At 41.0% G+C, this 23966-nt stretch overlaps 1 protein-coding gene across 18 annotated transcripts in view; it reads left to right on the top strand.

Moving 5' to 3' along the window:
• The window catches only part of nrxn3b (neurexin 3b), a 330684-nt gene that overhangs the window by 114242 nt on the left and 192476 nt on the right, over positions 1-23966 (top strand). For 8 of the 18 annotated variants that reach the window (XM_039781091.1, XM_039781084.1, XM_039781082.1 and 5 more), the window contains 8 exons: positions 11259-11462; positions 13108-13134; positions 14942-15061; positions 15582-15694; positions 18192-18460; positions 18869-19059; positions 22084-22257; positions 23276-23302. In XM_039781091.1, coding sequence (XP_039637025.1) covers positions 11259-11462; positions 13108-13134; positions 14942-15061; positions 15582-15694; positions 18192-18460; positions 18869-19059; positions 22084-22257; positions 23276-23302 — 1125 coding nt within the window. The remainder of the gene's footprint in view (positions 1-11258; positions 11463-13107; positions 13135-14941; positions 15062-15581; positions 15695-18191; positions 18461-18868; positions 19060-22083; positions 22258-23275; positions 23303-23966) is intronic. The other 10 variants (XM_039781098.1, XM_039781093.1, XM_039781089.1 and 7 more) reach the window with 3 other exon arrangements.

Here is a 23966-nt window from a genome sequence, read left to right as displayed (position 1 = left end):
TCGACTTGTTTTGCTCCCTAGGGAAGCTTGCTAAATTAATCCGATTTCATCTGAAGCTGAAACGTGCTTGTATTGTGCTGGGTGTAGAAAACGCCCATGCCTGCATTTTTTATTTTTATATAATTCCCAGACCCAACAAGGAACAACAGGCCCCTTCTATTCACTCCTCTCCTCAGTCTTGTTCCATTTGTCTTTTAACACTGCTTCCCGCTGTTGAATAACCGTTGAATTGAGGAGAATAATGAGTTTGGTATCTTCCGCATTATCAAGCGTGTCACACGTTTTTTTTTCGAGCCGAGTTCTGTAGTTTCGGCTATACGCACAATCCTGCACTTTTCTTTCATTTTTTTTTATTTTTGCCTTGAAATTAATTCATCCTGATTTTGCTCTCCTCTTATTCTATCCCTCTCCTCTTGCTGAGATGATGGTTTTGCTGAGAGAAGGTCCCTAAGTGATTGGAGGTCATGTAGATTGAATTTTAATTCCGGTGGATGCCGGCTGCGGTAATTTCCCTGAGCACATGCAGGAGAAATGCAGAGCGAAATGTCCTCTCCTCTCTCACCGAAGAGATTTGAGTTGCCCGCCATTAGAGATGGTGTTTCCTGCCTCAGGTGACAGAAGACCGACTCATGGCGAGTTGACAGTCGTTCGCGGGCAGTGTCTGACGCAACTCGGCTCCATAGGTTCACACAGTGCATGAAAACGAAAGGAACAAGAAAAAGCTGATGTAGAGGTGGATAGACGGAGATGGAGAGGGAGACAGAAGTACAAACTGTTGAAAATGCCAGGGAGGCAGCAGTGGAGTAGACAGACATTTGTTTGACAATGTTTACCCGGGAGAAAAGCAGATCTTACTGCACTTTAAAACGATCTGTTCGTTTCCGTTTTTTCGCTGCTTAGAACATTATGCTGTCGCTCCCTAATCCCCATTTGTAATTATATGTGTGCTTAGGAGCTGTGGTGGGTTATGTAAACCCTGACTCTCACTGTGGCACACTATGCAGAATAGGGAGGGTGGGAAAGTGCTGCATCCGTCTTCCTCTGCTTACTGTTTCTCATCTCATTCTCTCTTCTTTCTTTCTCTCCCTCACACGCAAGTCTTTCAGAGAGAGAGAGAGAGAGAGAGAGAGAGAGAGAGAGAGAGCACTTAGAGGAAATCAAGCCTTCAGTGTTCGACCATCTGAGAAATTGACAAGTCTCCAAACCTCTCACGCCAGCAGGGAGGACGGTTCCCAGAGAGACTAACTGACTTTAAAGATAAAAAAAAAGGAAAAGAAAATAGAGAATACTCCTTTGCTGGAGATGGTACCTTACCCTCTGTGGACCGATGTATCTGATTGCACTTTTTGTAAAATAGCATACATTTGCATTTCTGTATGCATCGAGAGACAGTCTGTTAACCTGACTTTTGTTTGCTTTGCAACATGATATTCAATTTGTTTTGTCACCTAAAGGCATCTCCTTCTTTTCTCGTTTTTGTCCCTCATTCCTGTTACCACCCTTCTCATCTCCTCCCTGTTCCATCTTCCAACAAGTCAAATGAGGAGCTGGTGTCAACAGCAGCTGGCTGTCTTTGACTTTGCTGCCCCCCGATGGAGCTGTGGTTCACTGGTTGGGTGTGCATGCAGGTGTGCATACTGCAGTTTACGAGTTAAAGTGTACTGTGGCCTAACATAAACTGGTGCTTTTTTTTTTGTGCCGTCCAACCACAAATTGTGTCGGACTAAGCATCAGGCAATTACAGGAGAGCCTAGTAAAGGTAGCTACTGTACATTTCATTTGCATACTCAGTGGTAACACTAAACAGGAGGTACAGCTCGGTAGAGTATAGCACATGTGGAGGAGTTCAGCAGTACAAGGCTGTTTTTGTTGATTGAACAGATTGCTGGAGTTGTTGGAAATGAGGCAGAGCAAAGTTACTGTGGTAACAGAGAAAAAAAAGACACCCACAGGAAAACAGTCATCTCTTCCTCCATATCTACATATGTTTGGATTCTTACAAGTTACGAGGATACTCTTACTTTAGCTTTACAGGTACAGCCAGTAGTTAATGTACTGGCTACACACACACACACACACACACACACACACACACACACACACACACACACACACACACACACACACACACACACACACACACACACACACACACTCCTTCACAATCTGCTCCTCTGCGGATCTCCTTAATCTTGAGCATTCGTTAAACTGTCCTGGCCTTTTTTATTCACTCTAAAATGCATAGAAACACACTAACATGAGTGAGAGGCAGAGGGATTAATGGTCTAACCATGAACCGTCTGCAGTTTGCGTGTCATTTGCTTGCCAAACAGTAGGATTACAACTTGTGTGTCCATCACGTGATGCCTTTGGGCCTAAAAATAATTTTTCCCCATAGACTTGGATGGAAATCACTGGATACCTTTTTTTGAGCTTCACAACCCCCAGCAAAATGACTCTGATGAATCAGAATTGTATCCATTCAGTCCGATAACATTTGGAAAGTCTAGGAGAGCCACACGATTAAATCATTTAATCCCCCATTTTAAGTTAGCCGTAGTGCTAAATCGCAAGTAGCCGGCTCCACCGGTGGCGTCTCCAGTGAGTTGAACTTTTTTGAATTCATGCGTCACTTAGCAACAATGAAAGAACGGGGCTCCGCCTCGAACCCTGTATCCAGTTCTTATTATACATCCATGGCCATTCCCCAGCTCTTTCTCTCTCCCCTCACGTTGTGTCATTTCTCTACTATTTCAGCCTATCAAAACTTTAAAACACAAAAAGATACTTTAAAACAAACTGTAGCATTAAGTACATTTACCGATGTATCTTTATCCACCCTCGTCTGATGCAACAAAAATTGAATGCACGGTCAAGTAAGGAAGATTCAGCAAGGGCAAAACCATAAATCAAACTTACTTTATCTTACTTTATCAATAAATTCCCTTTCTCATACGTACACACCCAGCAGAGAATCGCAGCGGCTCATAGTGTGGAAGGCACAGAGAACATTTTCTTATTTTCACTACGATAACAGCCAGATTACAGACTGTAATCATAAAAGTTAGGACAAATGACCACAATGCTCTTGCTCTGAGTGCTAAATAGTTCTTCTATTGCAACTTTCTTTTTACAGGATGTCTGTGTTTTAAAGGTCCCATGGCATGAAAATTTCACTTTATGAGGTTTTTTAACATTAATATGAGTTCTCCCAGAGCCCTGGGTATCCTGCTCTGCCTTTTGAGAAAATGAAAGCTCAGATGGGCCGATCTGGAATCTTCTCCTTATGAGGTCATAAGGAGCAAGGTTACCTCCCCTTTCTCTGCTTTGCCCGCCCAAAGAAATTAGCCCACCCATGAGAGAGAGACATCATGGCTTTCAAGCAAGCAAAGTGGCAGTTGGTCAAGGCCACACCCCCACCCTCCACCTTGAATGAAACTGAATTTCTGGAAAGAGACTTCAGATACAGTATTAGGGGACCACTAAGGCCTATATAAAAGCATCCAAAAAGCAGCATGTCATAGGACCTTTAACAGGGCAGTTCCATTCTTCACATTTGCTCTAAAGTCACAGCCTAGGTGCCCCCACAAATTACTCTCTGTTTGGCCTAAATGAGCCGTCTGGCCAGTCCAAGTGCCCCCAAAGTGCCTTTTTGTTAACACTAACCCATTATTCATAACTTCAGGTCAAATACGATTAGCTTTGAATAAAATTTTGAGTGTGTGCATGCGAGCGGTGAGCCAAGATGTTAGCCGATATGGGGCTATGGGAGAAAATCAGGGATAAAGTCTAAAAGTAGTAAAAGTAGTAAAGTAAAGTAGTGGGCACTTGCCATTAGAGAGTCTGTGCACACAACTGACACAGCAGGTATTCAGGCTTTCCAAATAGTTGTATATGTGTGTGTGTGTGTTTGTGCACACACAGTGACCCTTGTTTGCCCATGTGTGTAGCTACCCACGAAGCAGAATTTTAATTAAGTCATTAATCATAACTTTAACATCCTTCAGGTCAAAGATGATTTGCTTTGAATAATCCACCTCAGAGAGACTTTTGAGGAATGCCTTTCTATGACTTTTTTTAAATTTTTTTTTAAGGTAACAACAGCGCGGGAATGATTCAGTCATTTTATTGTTCCTGGTCTAGAATACAGCAAGCAATAATAGGACAGTATGAAGTCCATTACAAAATCATACATGAAATTGAATGTGTAGAGGCTTGTTTTTAGATACTGATTCTATCTGACACATGTTGATAAAGCTCTACGGATTTACCTCATCCCAGTGTAAAGCCTTTTCAATATGTCTGTCGCACAAAACTGCTTACTGTTTCATATTGACGCTACATCAACCCATTTTTGATATCCTGATGAATTCATCTCTGCTTTGAGCACGGCACAATATTTTATAATCCCTGTGAGTTTGCTGACCTCCTCTTGAATTTTACTGTCTGACGGGGATGTTATTCTTCAAAGTGCTTAGAATGGACTACTTCCTAAATCTGGTTTGGGACAGAGCGTTGTGTTTTACAATTCAGGGTTTCTCTACAAATCACTGTGTGTCCATTACAGGGAATACAAAGTGAGGGAAGGAGAAATACGGCAAGAAGAAGAGGACATGCCTTTATTTATCCTGCAAAGGGGAAATTCACATTTTTCACTCTGTTGCAGTTACACACATTACACAGGCCCGAAATACACACACATGCACAAACAGGAGCTCTACATGCACTAATAGAGAGATGTCAGAGTGAAGGGGCTGCACACGGATGAGCGCGCTGAGCAGTTGGGGGGTTTGGTGCTTTGCTCAAGGGCACATTGGCAGTGCCCAGGAGGTAAACTGGCACCTCTCCAGCTACCAGTCCACCCTCCGTACCTTGGTCCATATGGACTGAGCTACTACTACCCCCAAGAGAAGGAGATTAAATAGAAGAAGAAAAAAATAGCTCGCTCATAATAAACATAGCCTGCACCATATTCAATGATATGGTAAGCAAAACATTATTTTACTTGTCTTACTTGTATCATATAAAACTGAAAACGGCAAAGTAGTGCTTAAACAGCAACAAAAAATGTAGTAAATGTCAAAAAACATATCCAAGCAATGGCTGAAAGGTGTAAACAGATGCCATACAGCAGTAGAACATTTACCGAACTTATAAACAAGCTACTACATATAGTAATTTCACTGGTTTTGGCTTTAAGGCTGGCTCATTCCACTATTATCAACCCTGTTTCTAGCAGCAGGCAGCCATTTTCAGAAAGTTCTGATTTAGACCAAAACGGACATAAAAAGAAATTGAATTTTGGATTTACATCAATCAGGTTGCCAGAGACACAACTCCAAATGAATACTAATATTGCTCTGTGTCTGCTAGCTGTGTAAATATGCAAGAGTTTGCCAACACGCCAAAACAACTAAGACACAAGGAGTGGGTTTTTAGCAAGTTGTGGTTAAAAATTTTATTATTGCGGCTTTAAGTAGGATTTTCTTACTAAATATCATAATGACAACACAATTGTACAGTGGCCCTGAGAGCTCAACGCACTGAAAATTACACATGCAAATAGACACAAAACAAGCAAATAAAGGAACATCTTCACCAACTTGATGACACAGGAAAACGGAAAAAGCAATGCAAGATGCACACAACGGACTGTTGTCCGTTGTAACTGATTCCAGGGGACACTAAAACATGATGCACATGGCTGGGACATACTTGTTGTTGCCGTGGTTTGTTGGTTATGAAGTTATTGAAGTCAGCTATCGGTCATTGTGATCGCATGATTCAGACATTATTAAAGGTAAAAGTTAACACTAGGTTAACAGCCGATATCGGCAATAGTATCTGAATCATGGGTTCACAGTGTAAGCCAAAAAGCCCAAAAATACGTACACGTTAGGTAATTTTCTAACGCCACTGACGGATAGCCGACTTCAATAACTCTTTATTTTATTATTCACAAATGGTAACATGAAACGCTGCGTGTCACAGCCGTGTGCATCACTTTATAGTGTCCCGTGGAAGAAGTGTGTGTGTGTGTGTGTGTGTGTGTGTGTGTGTGTGTGTGTGTGTGTGTGTGTGTGTGTGTGTGTGTGTGTGTGCGTGCGTGTGTGTCCAGAGTGAATATCACGTGGTGAGGATTACTGTGGATAACGTCCATAGCCAAGAGCCTCTTCTGTCGAGTCCAACTGCTGCCTCAGTGTGTATACACAGTACCACACACATAAACACACCGTAGCTACACACACAAAAAGGAGACCAAGGCATACTTAGTGCCTGTGAATTTTTTTATCGATGTCCTTATCCTTGCTGTCAGGATGAAGATATGATTTTTGAACTTTAAAGATTTTTGACAGCAGTCTCTAAAAGTGTGTATGTGTGTGTGTGTGTGTGTGGGGGAGGGGGGGGTTACAGGCATTCACATGAAACACCACAATGACAGTCAAGTCCCTTGTTGGTTTGTTTATCAAAACAAAGACTTGTCACTGTGAGGTGGGGGGAGATTAGATAATCCTTCAGTTACAGCCAAGGCAAGTAAATAATGGGAACACAGAGAGAGGAAAAACAGGAGAGAAAGAAAACCGATTTTGAGAGTTTGAAGTGTGTGTGTGGAAGACATTTGACTAGCATACTCTCCACCCCCATCTTTATACCCTGAATATTTGTGAAGCATCTCACTTAATGGCTTTCCTCCTCCTCCATCTTCTGCTTCAATTGGACGGCTAATTATGTAAAGTGCGGGGCCCAGTGGAAAACACACACACACACACACACACACACACACACAAACGCACAGACTGACAAGTAGCAGCTTAATTACCATCTGAAATGACATCCTCATCACTGCTGATACAGTATCTCTCTTTAGAACTACTTTAGTGAGGTGTGTGTGTGTGTGTGTGTGTGTGTGTGTGTGTGTGTGTGTGTGTGTGTGTGTGTGTGTGTGTGTGTGTGTGTGTGTGTGTGTGTGTGTGTGTGTGTGTGTGTGTGTAGGCATACAAGTCTAAACACTCTTTCACGCACACAGCGTTTCCATGGTGTGCTATCACCTGCAGTATATTGCAGAGGCCTGTTAATAGCTCTATGAATGACTAGAAGCACATCAGCAGTCTTTAGTTATGCAGAGCCTGCTGATGTTTAATTCTCTACAAATGTAAAGTGATGTTTGGCTCAGCTCTTTGCTTTCACTTATTTACAGTCCTGACACGTTATTAAGCTTTATGATAGCATAACTTGCTTTAAGTTACCTTGGTACCTGAGTTAGAAAATTAAACAGCTGGAAACTTGAAAGACTGAAGCTAGCATTACATACAATCTCGGTCTAAAGCCCTACTTGCACGGGATTATTATTATTAGTATTACCTGGTGACCTCTAGTCATTTGTAATAATTACGGAGGTTGTCTGCGATCTTAATCCCGTGCGAATCTGCCATGTCTGTAATTTGTCAAGTAAAAATTCCCGCCGACACCGAGGTCCTGTGATATTAGTCCTGTGCACATCAACATGTCTACGATTTGGCTGGGTTGTATATCATTTTTTCAAGGTTTTTGTATGCACACCTTTATATCCCTCTTTCGCAAAGACAGATATGGGATGGCGGGGGGCTGCGGACGCTGCCTTTCATGGCCAACCTGTGGGACATGTATGTGTGTGTGTAATTATTATTATAATTCTAAATCACACAAGGTCCCAGGAATAGGGCTTTGGGTGCATAGTTTTACCCATCAGTCCTATTGGTCTGAAAAGATTACCAATAAACGCGGTGATTGGTGAGATGTGGGAATGCTACGAAAGAAGCCAGATGTGGCAAGAAACACAAGCGGTCAAATGATCATACTGGTTTTAAACAAACCTCCAGGTTATTCGGATTTACAGCAGCGAGAGATTATTACCAACATTTTGACTGAGCTCGCTTTCAGATTTACCTCCAAATAAAGTGGGTTAGATCATCGGGCAACCTGTTACCTGTCTACTTGTTTAAAACCTGTCTGAGTTTTTTGCCTCATTGGACTTTGTTGTAGCGATGCTGTTGTGTTCCCAGACCTCAGCAATCCCTTTTATAACTGATATGAGTGATGACCAAAACTACTAAAATAAGATCTACGTTGTAATAAAAGAGAATTTTCCTTTAAACCTGCACACTTTGGAGCAACACAACACATTGTAAACACAACACGGACTCATCTCATCACTGTAAGAAGGAGAGAGAGAGAGAGAGAGAGAGAGAGAGAGAGAGAGAGAGAGAGAGAGAGAGAGAGAGAGAGAGACTATACAGTACACACCGGGCAACATTAGCATTCTGGAAGTGTGTCACTTTGATTTCTTCCTGTAAGAGTGTGTGCCCAGTACTGCAGAGCTGTTGGCCAGCCACCACTATAAACCTATGAAGAAGGCCACTCCTGAGAGGAATAAAGAGTCCAACAAAGTTAAAGCAACAGCTGTAGGTTTGTTTGTGTACCTCTTCACGCTGACTGAAAGGTAAAGTTTGATGTACGTATGTAGAATAAATACTAAGAAATGGCCATGTTTGGTGGCCAAAGACAAACAGGATATTGTGTCAACATCTTTAAATCCTCACCTTATTTCTTCTTTTCTTCTTTGAGTCTTCATGTTGTTGTTTTTTGACCAGTAAAGAATGGTGTGATGAGGCAGATGACTTGGACTGCTTGTCAATTATCTCGGGAGTTTGAATTTTAAGAGATTTCCCGTTTCTTTCTTCTTGAACCTTCCTTCTGTGGTTCCAAATGGACCGTGTCGACATCCTTAAAATAACCTCAGCCTTTTCTCTGTTTTTTGTATTCTGCCACTCAAAGCAGAGAGACTCATGCAGTGGGAATAAAATACACTGAACCACGGTCAACCAAATACTTCCCTTTCCTCACTTGGACAATAAAAAGCCATTTGACAACAACACAGCCAATCCCAGCAGAGATGAATCGATGACATTCAGACATGATGGGGGACTACTTTGTCCTAAAAAGGATGCTGTACACAAAAACTGACCTTTTGAACTGAATGTTATTATGTTGTTTGCTTGCTTAAGCACAGTGTTGACTGTGGAGCTGTCGAACATATTGACTGACTGGTTAGGAAGGTGTTTATGCAGCCTCTTAAGAAGAGGTTGGGGGCATTTTAGCAACCATGCATAGCTTAAAAACAGCTAAAAAAAAAGGAAATCAATCCCAGAGCAGATTTGCATATTCTTAAGATATGCATGATCTTGGGCAATGAGATTGGTCCACCAATTTGGTCCAGACTGATATCTCAAAAACTATTGGATGGATTGCCTTGAAAGCTGGTACAGATATTCGTGATCCCCAGAGGACACATTCTACTGACTTTGGAGATCTCCTGACTTTTCCGCTAGCTCCATCATGAGGTTGACGTTTGTTGTTTTTGTACATTTTTTGACAATTGGATGGATTATTGTATTCCTCTGTCCATTATTCAACCACCCCCCCAAGCTGTGATTGGATAGCTGATGTTCTTTCCGTCTCTATCTCAAAAAAGAAAACACTCCCTCTTATATGTACTTGAGAGCCAGTGAATATTTTTCTTTGTATAAATGACACTTTTGAGACCGTTTCAATCCCAATGTCAAATTCCCATAGCTACAAACATCTGAACACATTTTTCTGAAACAGTTTTATCCAGGGTGCTGTGCCACATCTGTTTAAACTCCAGACTGGACATCACATTGAGTTTTATAGGGTTCTTTCCATGTCTGTCCTTTTTATTTATTTTTTTCCCCCTTCAAGTGTGGGCCTGGGACCTGACCTGGCTCCCAAATCGATACATGCCTCTGTCAGTTAGGGGATCCATCTATGGACTGTCTGGCGTGAAATGCATGTGTGGATGTGTGACCGTGTCTTTTTATGCGAGTGCTCTTGAGAGCGAAGGAAGACACAAAGAGGGAGAGAGCCGGTGCAATTTAAAATTGAGTAGTACAATGGTGAGCCAAGGTTTCATTATCCTCAAGGCTACTGTATCCACACAGTCGGCAGCTTGTTCATAGAATAGATTTTACAACAGCCCTAAAAGCAAGACAGACGAATGTGTGAATATTTTTATTTAATTTTTTACAGCAGTAAACTGCTCGGCGAGACAAATGCTTCAGTGATCTCACGTTGCCTATATATGAATTTTGCAACATAACGCATGGATTTTAACATTTAAGTGAAGCAATCCAATAATGCATTACTGTTTGCATGGGTAAGCATTTTTCTACACGAATCAACCTGGAAATGACACTTCATTCAGTGGACCTCAGGGTAAAAAGGAAAAGGAAAAAAGAAATGTGACATGCGACATTGCATCGGTTACAGGTACAACCCCTCCCTCGTGAGATGCAACAAAACCTCTCACCTACAGCCTCAGCATTTCCCTAGACGCAGCCAAATGGTGGTGCATTTCTAAGGGCCACAGGGCTATTTTTCTTTCTTTTTTTTTCCTTTTAAAAGCTGAGGTGTCAAAACAGGTATGTCATGGTTGGATACACTTTTTAATCTGTCTCTCTCTCCCCAAGAGGCTCCCAGTCTGCTGACAGCCTTCCTCTTTCTTTGCCGCACTAACTCTGGCTTTCTCCTCCATTTTGTACCCATAAGAAGGGAACAGAATAGTCCCTACTGCCTTTGAAACCGCCGTGATCTATTTGTTCTCATTGACTCTTTTTAATTAAAAGACCGGTTGTGTCGTTCAGTGTGTGAGCAGTAGGGGTTGTACATTTTCCACTTCTAATTGACATTTCCAAAAAAAAAAAAAAGATTTCTCGATTTAGAGTAACCAACTTCTATAGAGGGTAGAGGAGGAAGTAGCATGATGATTTAATTTTCTGCACACTGAGCTGTGTGTGTGTGTGTGTGTGTGTGTGTGTGTGTTTGTGTGTGTATGGGCATGTGGGGCATGTATGTGTGTGTGTTTCCCATTGATAAAATATAAGGGACATGCATGCATCCAGCTTTTAATTTAGGTTCTCTTTTTTTCACCGAGCAGGGGTGTGCGTGTATTTGCTTCCATACACACTCTCTTTCATCTTATCGGAAGCTTCGGTAGCAAAAACAAAAAGAAGGTGAAGCATATGCAATATATTGTCCCACTTTGTGCTGGTATGAAAGTATCTGTGCCTTTTTTTTCTTTTTAGCACAGACACACAAATGGACACAACCTCACCTTTTGCTCATTACTGTTGTTGATACCATACTTTAAAACTTACTGTATGTCAAATAATGGGACATTTCCGTCTCTCATTTTGTCACAGAGTCATCGATCCTGTCGTACGACGGCAGCATGTTCATGAAAGTGGTGATACCAAACGTCATGCACACAGAGGCCGAGGACGTGTCCCTCCGCTTCATGTCCCAGCGGGCGTTCGGCCTGCTCATGGCCGCCACGTCCAGCGAGTCAGCGGATACGCTGAGGCTCGAGCTAGACAGCGGGAGAGTCAAACTGACGGTCAACCTAGGTATCGTATAAACCGCCCCCGCTGGCTCACCTCCCCTCCAGTTCAAGAAGAAGCCTCACTGTCTTTGTGTTTTCTTTTCTTTTCATTTTCTTTCTGGTCCAGACATGATATCAGACCTAACACACACTAAACCAGTTTTTGTAGTTTGTCTTTGTAGTTGCATGTATTGTTTTTGACTTGCCTGGACTGTACATCTTTCTGCCTTGATGCTTAGATGTCTTTGTAGACTTTTATATCCATCAATCTAACACGTAACAAAGTTATCCATGCTCTGCAGCACATCTTTTGAACGGATCATAGATCATTTTAGTCATGCTCATTACTGTGTACAAATAGATTAGATTTTTTTTCCAAATGCGCAGCATTTTACTTCTTGAATTACTCTTAATAGATGGCACTGTTCTTCTCACACATGCATTAATTTGGATAGCAACATTTTAGATAATATTCCGCCATCTATTCAGAACTGCAGATATACAGTAAGCGTCTGTACATTTAAGTGCTGCACTAATGCATTCCTATCACATAGGTCTGTCCCTGTGGTCTTTTATTTATTTATTTTTGCTCATGATAGCAGGTTCATGTTTCTCTCCGTCCATTAGTAACCCTTGGTCTAGCTGGCATCTCCCATGCCTTGTTCAAAGATGGCACTCACCCCTTCAAAGGCCCCGAGCCTGCGGCCCGTCTGGCAAACAGCCCGATGCCACAGCACCCAGCGCGCCTGCAGATGGTGGCACAAGTGGTACATTTAAGTAGAGTGCCGGCCTTTATACCAGTGAGCCTAGAATATATACTCTCCACATAAAGCATATGTTCCCACAAAATATCTGAATGTAACTCATGTATAGTATAAACATGTAGGCACTCTGCTACCACAGCTGTCAAAAACACGGAACACCTGTAGTCCATATTTCATGTTTTTAATGTGCAATGTGGTCTTTTGGACCTTTTGAAATCTAAATGAATTTAAGATTCTAACAAAATCCATTTAATGCACATTCATGTTATTATTCATAATTATTTGTAACTTACACAGGACCCTCTGATAGAAGGTCTCCTCAGGCCTCTGTACGGTGTTGGTGCTGCGTGGCTCGAGGCTGTTTGTTCCCACTTTTCTGTTGCGGTTGACGGCACATGACCAGCCTGGTCACATGGATTTCAACCTGCACCTGCCAAACACAGGTTCAACACTCTCCCATGGATGGAGACATAGACATGTAAAGCCTCAGTTTTGAGGACAATTCATACAAAATGGCTAAATTTACACCCTTTAGTGTGCTTCTAGTAAAAAAATTTGGCTCTAGTTGCTGGGTTACAAAATCGATGTGGCCATTAAATTGCAAGCGACCATTTTGAAAGTCAACATGTAGCCAAACACGAACCAGTACAGTAATATTAACCAGCATTGGTTACGATATTATTGGCTACAGCATTGAGAGTAATTTAATAGAATTGGAATTGGGATTAAATTGGATTTCCAGTATCAGTATAGCGATATTGACCATCAGTAGCTAACCAGGCTAAAATGGCCGCCGGGGTCATGTGACCGTCCCCGGAAGGTGGCTTTTCTTGCTCTTGGTTGTCTGCAGCTGTAACCTTGAAGGATGCGATTTCATCTGTCACTTATTCTCCCCTCCCCATCTAGACTGTGTCAGGATAAACTGTAACTCCAGTAAGTCAACATTCTTCTTCTGCAGCCTTCTTCCTACAATCAATGTTTGATCATAGCTTGTGTGCTAGATGTAAGGGCAGAAATGTGTGGATGCAGGGGACTGATAAGAGGATTTTTCAGATAAGAGGAGGGGGAAAAAAAAGAATAGCCAGAGATTAAAGTTATGCAAATCTGACTTCATGTACTCTATGTATTTTAAATGGCCCACTTTCCAAATTGATTCAGGCAACTAGTTCTTAATCTTTCCCTGTATGCCTATAGCTACTCGCTGAACATTTACACTTTCAGACTTTATGGGCTATATTGTTTTCCCAAATACACTGTAATACAGTATATTGCTGTGTCTCACTTGCTTTGTTGTCTTTGCCCTCCTTATTTTAACACATATTTTAATACAGTATATAGGCCTATAATGTGATATATAGATGGTGTTAGCAGACATGCTGTTACTCATAAAGGGGACTCTTATTTTTCATTATTTTCATAAGTGCTCACAGCCTTGTAGAGAGAGAGAGAGAGAGAGAGAGAGAGATTAAGAGAGAGAAAGAACAAAGACTTAAAAGGGGGTTCAGGTATGTGTTTGAGTGAGAACAGATTGTAGACCTCTGTTCTTACTGATTGATTATTGTCATTAATTAGTAATCCACTGCACACATGCTGCAAATTCAAACTCTAAAGGAGATGCTTTTATTTTATTTTATTAATTTAATTAAATTTTTTAGATTTAATTCATTTGGTTTTGCATATTGTCACTGTAAATGGATCTTTCAAATCTGTCATTTAAATGTTATACTTTTATTAAATGTTACAGATAATTAAGTTTAGTTAAGTTTGCCTTTTAATGCAGTCAGACAAAATATAGTATACTACCGATCACAGCATTGCACAGTAGCCTGGATACAAGCCACAATGTGCCAAGAATTCAATATTTTTAAAGTTCAATATTTAGAATTTTTGATCGAAGTCACAACAAAGATACTTTCCTAAATTTGAGACTTTACACTAGTATTTGTCTACAGAGCTGGGTCAATTAGACTTTAGACTTTATTTTCTCCAAGGAGACCTTTTTTCCCCACTAAGTACCAGGCAACAATGGACAACAGGAGTTTAGTCACCAAATTAAAATCCTAAATCTAGCATACAAATGACTTTAAGTGACTGCTGCTGAACACTGCTTCTTTGGATTTAAACCCTGTGTTCAGTTTAGTATTATTCAGCAGATTCAGGACTGTGAGTTGAGTGGGTCTGGATTGCCCTCTAGTGGTTAGTTACTAGAATAACTTACACAATCTCCACAGGCCTTTTGTCATGACAGCTACCTGTACAGTGAAACAGCAGTACGATTTGTGACCTTTTTGTAAGTAAACTGTTAAAACGGGCTATTTAAGTCAAAGTATAACAAAGAAGGATCATTAAAAGTTTCTAAACTACAGAATATAAGCAAGAGAGAAAGAGAGCCAGTTGTATTAAATTACACGAGAACTCTTAGTCACAGCTTTTGAGTCCTTGTATGAGTAACAGCAAATGTTTGCTTTTATTTTGCTGTCAGTTGTGATTTGTTGTATTGTTTTCCTCTGTTGTCAAATCAAAACCAAATTTTTGTTTGGAGAGTAAGACTTCTATCTCCATATGATAAAGAGTTTTATTTTAATCCGACTACAAATATTGTTTAAAAATAACCAACAAAAAAACTTTAAAAGTCTTTTCCTGGTTGATTCCTCCAATCTGTTGCATTAGTTGTGAAAACAGAGATTTGGTTTGTGCTTGTGCTTCCCCCGTCCCTTGACTAACTAACCCTCCTCTTCAGGCAAGGGCCCTGAGGTTCTTTATGCCGGACAAAAGCTCAACGACTACGAGTGGCACTCAGTACGAGTGGTCCGCCGCGGTAAAAACTTCAAACTCACCGTGGATGACGACATGGCTGAAGGTATTACTCTCGCAAACTCTTTCTTTGCTAATTTACGCTCTCCCCTGTTGCATTCATGATGTGCATGATCATACAATTGTCCTCTTTTTTTTTTTTTTTTTTTTTTTTTTTTTTCTCCTTTTTTGGGGGTGGAAGACAGTTCTAATATCTTTGTCTGGGTTTATAATCTGTCACTGATGCAATTTTAGGATTCAGCCAAGTTACATACAAATACTGGTGTATTTTTTTCCGGAAGAAAAAAAAAAAACGTTCCCATGAAAATCAAAGTAAAATTGCTTGTGCCGTGTTTCTGATAATTAATAATATAGTAATACTGACCTAATGTAACAATTTATTGGTCTGTGATTTCCCCATTCTCCCCCCCCCCATTTTTGGTTAGCATTGGTAGGATTGTTACATCAGCATGATTAACACAAAGTGAAACTGGGCTGTTGCTGGGTTAAAGTTGCAGTGTCCTTCCTCCTCTTCCACCGCTTCATCCATCGGCTTCTTCTCCTTTCTCTTCCCTCCTCCATCTCAGGTCAGATGGCGGGCGATCACACCCGTCTAGAGTTCAAGAACGTGGAGACGGGCATCTTGACCGAGAGACGCTTTGTCTCGTCTGCTCCCTCCCCCTTTATTGGGCATCTTCAGGTATGAAGCGAAACATCACGACGCAGCAGATGCATTATTTCAACCAACGTTGGTCACAGATTAGTGTCCCATTGACAGACCTATCTCCACAGGGCTGTGGAGTAAGGTCCAGAGATGGCAAAAGTACTCACTTCCCATACTCAAGTAGAAGTACAGATCCTTGTGTTAAAACAAAAACTCTGGTAAAAGTAGAAGTACTGATTTAACTTCTTTACTCAAGTAAAAGTAACTAAGTACAGGTTTGGAAATTTACTTAAAGTGTAAAAGTAGCCTTTCGTGGTGTTTCGGTTGGCACAATTTGCAGCACATTCTTCATGCCTATTATCTCAAACATCTCTCTCAGATAAGGCCAACGATGATTGGGAATGTCTTGCTGCTTGTCTGCTGAATCTCTGGGATCTCCGTTTTCTTCATTTTCAATCAGGTCGCCTTCCATACTACTATGCTAACGTTAACCGCCATCAAACCGCAATGATTTTCTGCGAATGAATCTGTCGAGTCGTCTTGTAGTGGTGCGTCAAGTGCAACGTATATTCCCATCCAATTAGATTGAATTCGGTATTGATGACGCGAAAAAATAACGGTAACTCCACTGAAATTATTTTAAACTAAAATAACGAGCCAATTTTGTAAAATGTAAGCAGTAGGAGGTGTGTTAGGAGTAAAAGTAAAAAGTCGGCACAAAAATAAATAGTAAAGTAAAAATATCTGAAAAATCTACTTGAGTACAGTAACGAAGTATTTGTTCTTCGTTACTTCCCATCTCTGGTAAGGTCTGGCTACACCACACATACATTCTAGGATAGGAGAAAAAAACGCTCTGGGTTTTTTGCATTTCTTTAAACCAATCACAGTCGTGCTGGGCGGCGCTTAGCTCCGGACTCAGCGAAGGTGGCTCTGCAAAATAGTCTCGGGAAGGAACTTGTTTTCGTGGAACATTTGCACCGAGATAAAAGAAAATGTTAACTGTTCACACAATACAGTAACGTGAGCAATTTAAATTAGCTGGATACATGGTTAGACGTAATTTGCTCTTACCAGTGCATCACTGTGTGTACTTTGTCCACAGCAATCCTGCCATTAGGTCCCAAATCATAAATCTTTACAGTCATTTACCGAAAGAACGAAGCAGGCCTGTCTTATTGCACGATCAGGGTGGGAAATTAACTTTTTTGCCCAATTTTACCAGCCACTTATATTTTTTACCATCCAATTTATAAAAGGTGCACTGGCATATTTTGAATTGCTTCAATACATTATCTTTTATTATTAATACATATTTTATTAATATAGGCAAATAAAAAGTGATGTGAAAAAAGCCTGCGAGACCATGGTTAAATTGTGTTTGGTCAATCATAATCTACAGTAATTGTAGACCTACATGTTTAATGAACAGAAAAAATATTGACTCATCTCTCAGTAACCTAGCATTAAACAGTCCTTCCAGGATTTTGAGGCCTTTTTTTTTTTTTTTTTAGATTGTTGCGGCTCAAAATGCCTGATTTTGCGGGAGGTTTTGTAAAAAATTGCAATAAAAGTTGCGATGTCTTTTGTATTTTTGTTGTAATGAAGTTGCGAGAGACAGTGAAAGTTTCTTTTTTATATAGTTCTTTAAAAATAAAAAGGAAACTTATTTTGGAGAGAATAAAATTGCTCTGGGCTGAGTTGTCCTAGTAACCTTTCCTATTATATGAAAATGGCTGGTGGGTTTAAGACAAAAAAATAATAATTTATTGAATGGATAAATTTGAACATTTCTGTCAGTGGCTTGTTGATCTTTGCATTGTTAGTTTATTTATTAATATGCGTTGTCAAAGCCCCGGCGGTTTCATTTCCTATAAGTTCTTCACAATAAAAGTCCTCATTTATTTTGGTATTTGAATGTTTTTATTATGAAGCAGCAAAATCCGGAAATGTTGTAGATTCATTAGCAGTAACGTAACGCGACTCCTATAACCATTGTGCATTGTTACTTAGCAACAGCATTCTTTGACAAAAGCTGTCCAATCCGTTACAAAGAATGTTTTACAATCCACCCGCCACTGTGGCTGGTATACAAGGCAAAGTCACCCGCCACTTAGAAAAAGTACCACCATTATCTGGTGGCGGCTGCTAATTTCCCGCTCTGTGCACGATCCAATTTTTTTTTTGGGACCTGACATTTTCAGCGTGTAGCTCTGCTAGCTCGAAGGATGCTGTTGTTTTCTTTAGCCATTATTATTGATCCTCTTGGCCAAAGGTGTCTTTTGAGAAGTATTTCTTATTTTTCTTAAATGAAAGGTACAGTACTGTATTATGGAATATAAAATATGTTTATCTCCTTGGATTAGGTATGACTACTCAAAACACAATATTGGAGGTTGGTCATTTGGCAGCTTTGCATACTGTGTTACCATGGCAAACTGGAGTCAAATTAAATTAAAAAACACACAAATAATTAAAGTGTGCTTTACAATTTATTTACAACAATACCGTCTCTCAACAACTCTCCCCACAGAGCCTCAAGTTCAACGGCATGCAGTACATCGACATGTGCAAGAACGGGGACATCGACTTCTGCGAGCTCAACGCGCGCTTCGGCATACGCTTCATCATCGCCGACCCCATCACATTCAAGACCAAGGGCAGCTACCTGGGCTTGGCCACTCTGCAGGCCTATACCACAATGCACCTCTTCTTTCAGTTCAAAACCACATCGCCTGATGGTTTCATCATCTTTAACAGCGGGGACGGGAACGACTTCATTGCTGTGGAGCTGGTCAAAGGGTGAGTGCGACAGTGACGATGCCAGCATGTTGATGTTTTATTCCGTGGCTGTAGTTCAGAGATAATTATTAAATTAAAATAGCAGTGCTGATGTGGGTGTAGTTTGTTTCTTAAGGCATTATGATTTCAGCAGTTGAGTCTGACCCAACAATCAGTCCCACGTCTCTGTTGCACCTTTTGTAATCTTGTAACAAACCATTGTAACCAAATCCTCGCGTTGCGGCGAAGATTTCTTTCTTTATCAGTTTAACTCCCATTAGTGTCAGAGCAACGCAAGGTGATTGTGAGAGTTTTTCCAATTAATGTTAATCAGTCTGGGAAGATAAAAGGAGACGTACTGCAAACCGCACACACATTTACACTAAAAAAACCCTGATGTTTTTATCTGCTGCGCTTGTCCTCTGCCAGGTTTATCCACTATGTGTTCGACCTGGGGAACGGGCCAAGTCTGCTGAAGGGGAACAGTGACAACCCACTGAACGATAACCAGTGGCATAACGTGGTCATCACGAGAGACGCTTCCAACACACACACGCTCAAGGTGGACACAAAGTCAGTCACCCAGAATGTCAACGGAGCCAAGAACCTCGACCTCAAAGGTACGACCCGGGTGGTTTTATAGACTGTAACAGTCAAACCAAAACATTGTGATCTCCCAACGTTCATTTTTCTGATACATTTGGTTTTTATTAGTTATTTGATGCTATAAAAATGGGATGAAACGTCAGCTGTGATTGACTTGCGATTGGTCGGACGGGTGTATCGGGCGGGACTTCGATACCGCCCGATCAGTACTGCGCAGACTCCAAAATTACAAAATGGCAGCGCCTGTATCCAGGATATTTTTGGCTTCACTTTCGTACAGTGAGAGGAAGTGGAGATGCCATGTCCATCTTTATATACAGTCTATGGTACCACATCATTGCTTTCAGAGAAATTAAAATTATTTTCTTTATGATGAAGGTGTAAGAATGTCATGCAACGGCAACAGCATGCCCAGCATTATACCTACACATGACTCGAGTCAGACCCGAGTCATAAATCAGATTTTCTTTTTAATCTTTTTTTTGTGACTACTTTATGTCACAAAAAAGTGTTGTCAACTTGATTTCCTGACAGAGCATATACTTTAAATTAGTAGTACTTAAACATTTTGATTAAAAGTCCACATATGAATTTTCCACAAGAGATTTTAACTATCCTTGCTTTTGACGGACAATAGGTAATAGCTTGGATTATCACATACTATACAGATGTAAAGACTTTGTCCTACCACTGAATACCAGTGATTGCGCTGGTCCTAAGGGATTGTTGATTTAACAGCATGTTAAACGTCCCATGACATGGTGCTCTTTGGATGCTTTTATATAGGCCTTAGTGGTTCCCTAATACTGTATCTGAAGTCTCTTTTATATAGACCTTAGTGGTCCCCTAATACTGTATCTGAAGTCTCTTTTATATAGGCCTTAGTTGTCCCCTAATACTGTATCTGAAGTCTCTTTTATATAGGCCTTAGTGGTTCCCTAATACTGTATCTGAAGTCTCTTTTATATAGGCCTTAGTGGTCCCCTAATACTGTATCTGAAGTCTCTTTTATATAGACCTTAGTGGTCCCCTAATACTGTATCTGAAGTCTCTTTTATATAGGCCTTAGTGGTTCCCTAATACTGTATCTGAAGTCTCTTTTATATAGGCCTTAGTGGTCCCCTAATACTGTATCTGAAGTCTCTTTTATATAGGCCTTAGTGGTTCCCTAATACTGTATCTGAAGTCTCTTTTATATAGGCCTTAGTTGTCCCCTAATACTGTATCTGAAGTCTCTTTTATATAGGCCTTAGTGGTCCCCTAATACTGTATCTGAAGTCTCTTTTATATAGGCCTTAGTGGTTCCCTAATACTGTATCTGAAGTCTCTTTTATATAGGCCTTAGTGGTCCCCTAATACTGTATCTGAAGTCTCTTTTATATAGACCTTAGTGGTCCCCTAATACTGTATCTGAAGTCTCTTTCCCGAAATTCAGCCTTGGTGCAGAATTACAGCCACTAGAGCCAGTCCCACAATGAGCTTTCCTTAGGATGTGCCATTTCTGTGTCTGTAGCTATTGAGGAGGAGAGAGGGGGGGCAAGGTGGAGGGTGGAGGTGTGGCCTTGACCAACTGCCACTTTGCTTGTTTGAAAGCCATGATGTCTCTCTCTTTCTCATGGGTGGGCTAAATTCTCTGGGCGGGCAAAGCAGAGAAAGGGGAGGTAACCTTGCTCCTTATGACCTCATAAGGAGAAGATTCCAGATCGGCCCATCTGAGCTTTCATTTTCTCAAAGGCAGAGCAGGATACCCAGGGCTCAGTTTACACCTATCGCCATTTCTAGCCACTGGGGGACCATAGGCAGGCTGGGGGAACTCATACTAATGTTAAAAAACCTCATAAAGTGAAATTTTCATGCCATGGGACCTTTAAGACATTCAAGATTAATTGTGCAAGTATAGTATCTAGCCACAAAATAAAAAAGCACAGTAATCTCAGGCTATGTTTAGATGGAAACGATCTGAAGAGAAAACGCAAAAGTGGCGTTGCGTTCTCACTTTTTATTCCACGTTTAGACGAGAGTTTTGGGGGGGCAATCTGCGTGCATATGGTGACGCAAAAGTGTGTGAAATTCGATGTAGTATGCACACAACACCACCAAGTCAGCGCGCCTGCGTAGAACCTTCCTTCTACTTCTCTCCTTAGTAGCGCGAAACCAAAACATGTCGAAGCGAACAACAAAAGCTTGCCTGGAAAGACGAGGAGGTGGAGTTGCATGTTTGTCTGATGATGACCGGCACAGTTGACCGTGATAAGCCACAGCACAGCACCCACGGGAGCACTACCAATACCCTGAGCCTCGCGGCCCTTCAGCCTCTGCTTGAGAGCGAGAGGCAGAGGAGGCTGGAGCAGACCCTCCTCTGCCCGCTGGCCGCTGCCTCTCGCTCTCTCTCTCTCTCTCTCTCTCTCTCTTTCTTCATCCGCAACGTTGTCGCCTACTCTGGCTCAAATGAATAGCCTATACATATCATCATCGAACTATAACAACCTTATCCACATTGTCGAAATCATTTAAATATTGAGCCATTACATAGAAATTATTTTAGATAACAGGAGCCTATAATTTCTGTAGCCTACTCTGTAACAACAGACTACCTGGACGCCTTTTTCTCGTCTCTCTCCACACCTCTCTCTTCAGACTTTTGCGTTTTTACCCTTTAGACGGTAACGCGACGGTGGAGCGTTTTTAAGATTTCCACTCTGGAGGGTGGTTTCACTTTTTTGCGTTTTTAAGCCCCCAAAACGCCGTCGCCGTATAAACGAAAGGCACATCCGATAAAAATGTTTTTCATTTTCACCCGCGAGCGTCATCGTGTAAACAGGGCCTCAATCAGTAAATGTGTCAATAATAATAAAGACTCCATTGCATCCTATGACAGTTTTTGCTTATTTACATCACACGAAAGAGGTTATCATTGAACTGAGGTTTACTTAAAAAATAAAGAAATAGTTTTTATTTTGAAAGAAATTATTAGTACAAAAGTAACCCTGATATTTATCGAACTCACTTACATGCTCGCGTGTCTTTTCACCCTTCAGGCGACCTGTTTGTTGGAGGTTTGGGACCCAACATGTACCAGAACCTCCCTAAGCTGGTGGTTTCTCGGGAGGGCTTCCAAGGCTGTTTGGCCTCAGTTGATCTCAACGGCCGCCTGCCAGATCTCATCAACGACGCCCTTTTCCGCAGCGGGCAGATTGAGCGTGGCTGTGAAGGTACAGATGGCCTGTTGCGTAAAAGAATCATGACCTGCCATGTGAGATGTATTAGTCTAATTAGAAGGCTCTTCAGTAGCCCTTAAAGCCACTCGCTGGTATTGTTAATCCCACTTATTTTCTCCCTTCCTTCGCCAGGCATTTGCCACATCATAGGGAAAAATACTTAAAATTTGTCTTTCACATCTTTTTTTTTTTTTTCTTTTTCTCTAATAATGGCTTGTTAACTTTTTATGTTGCATCAATATATTTTAAGATAAATGGAAGTACGGAAACCTGAATAACAAATTAACGAACATCCTGTTTACCCAGATTATGAAAGAAAATGAAACTAAAACTTAATAAAGAAAAATATTTTAAATGTATTGCATAGTAAAATGCTGCTACTTGCAGTCAAACACTCACCACCTGCTTTTTTTTCTTCACCAGCACCTAAAATCTCCATCGTAATGTAAACTAGCTTTTTACTTTTAGAGAATCCAAAGAAGTTGCTGCTAATGTGGTGTTTGTACAGCAACACAATTATTAATTTGATGTCTCTTTATTGTTTATAATTTTAAGCACAAGTCAATCTCATTTGGCTTCAGGCTGTTTCAATCTATATTAGATATTCTAAATCATTACTTTTTCCAATTTAAAATTCAGTTGTGTCCAAGTACATGATGTTCCTTGTGTTATGGTGCGGGCCTCTGCATAGCCTCTTACTCTAGAGGGCAGCAGAAGATTAAGATAAGTTTAAAGTAATGCATAGTGGCCTTTATGAGCAAAACAAGAATTGGCCATGATTTTTAAAGCCAAAATTACACTTAAAAATATATTTTATAACAAGAAAAAACACCATGTAGGATCTTTCTCGGGAGTTGAACAAATCAACACACCCGCTCTCCCCTGTTTCACTCTGCCAAAGTGACAAACTTTGTAGTTTAACGAACACTAACAATGCTGGTCCCTCACTAACCTTTACTCTTGTTTTTTCGCTCTGCTCTGTTCTGTTTATTTTCTTTCTGCGCTAACAAAGTTGGTTTCACCAAAGCCGACCTGCAAGGTAGAGGGTTAAACTCAGCCTCTCTGAGGCCTGCTCGTCTGAAAGTCTGCTGTGTGCAATGCATCGTGGGTGTCACCATGGCAATAATGTTCCCTTATTGCCGCAGAGGTGGCTCGCTCTCTGAAAAGAAAAACAGAACACAATGATATAAAAGCGATAGAGAGACTGCTGGCAGACAGTTACTGTATATAAATGGTCTTATAGCATGTTTTCTTCCCTGCTAACCACAAGGCTAGGTATATCCATTATTGATGAAGTTGCAAAGAATTTGAGTACACAGTATAAAAAGAGAGTAAACAGATTCTGTAAGATAAGTGATGTAAATATATGGCATGTCATATATTATAAAAGCAGCGCTAAATTTGACAATTTGTGGGAGCACTGTGTCTACTATGCCAGTTGTGACACATTACAGGCCGGCATAGACCGCAGAAAGAGGCTGTCACCGCACATCTAAACATCGGCACGCTTTCTGATGTCAGGCCTGTCTCTCTCTTTTTTTTTTCCCGAAAACCTATCATGTGTGCTCCTTTCCCCAGCTGAGAGTGTTTTTCAGAGAGCGAGCGACCTCCTGCTGCAACGTTCAAACGCAGCGAAATCCTCCATCGCTCACACTGACAAACGAGCAGCGACGTGCGCATGCAGACACGAGATTCCCGCTGAT

Source organism: Perca fluviatilis, chromosome 18 (assembly GCF_010015445.1).
Source record: "Perca fluviatilis chromosome 18, GENO_Pfluv_1.0, whole genome shotgun sequence".
NCBI lineage: Eukaryota > Metazoa > Chordata > Actinopteri > Perciformes > Percidae > Perca > Perca fluviatilis.
Note: the sequence above shows the minus strand (reverse complement) of the source record. Positions and strands in the feature narration are given on the sequence as shown.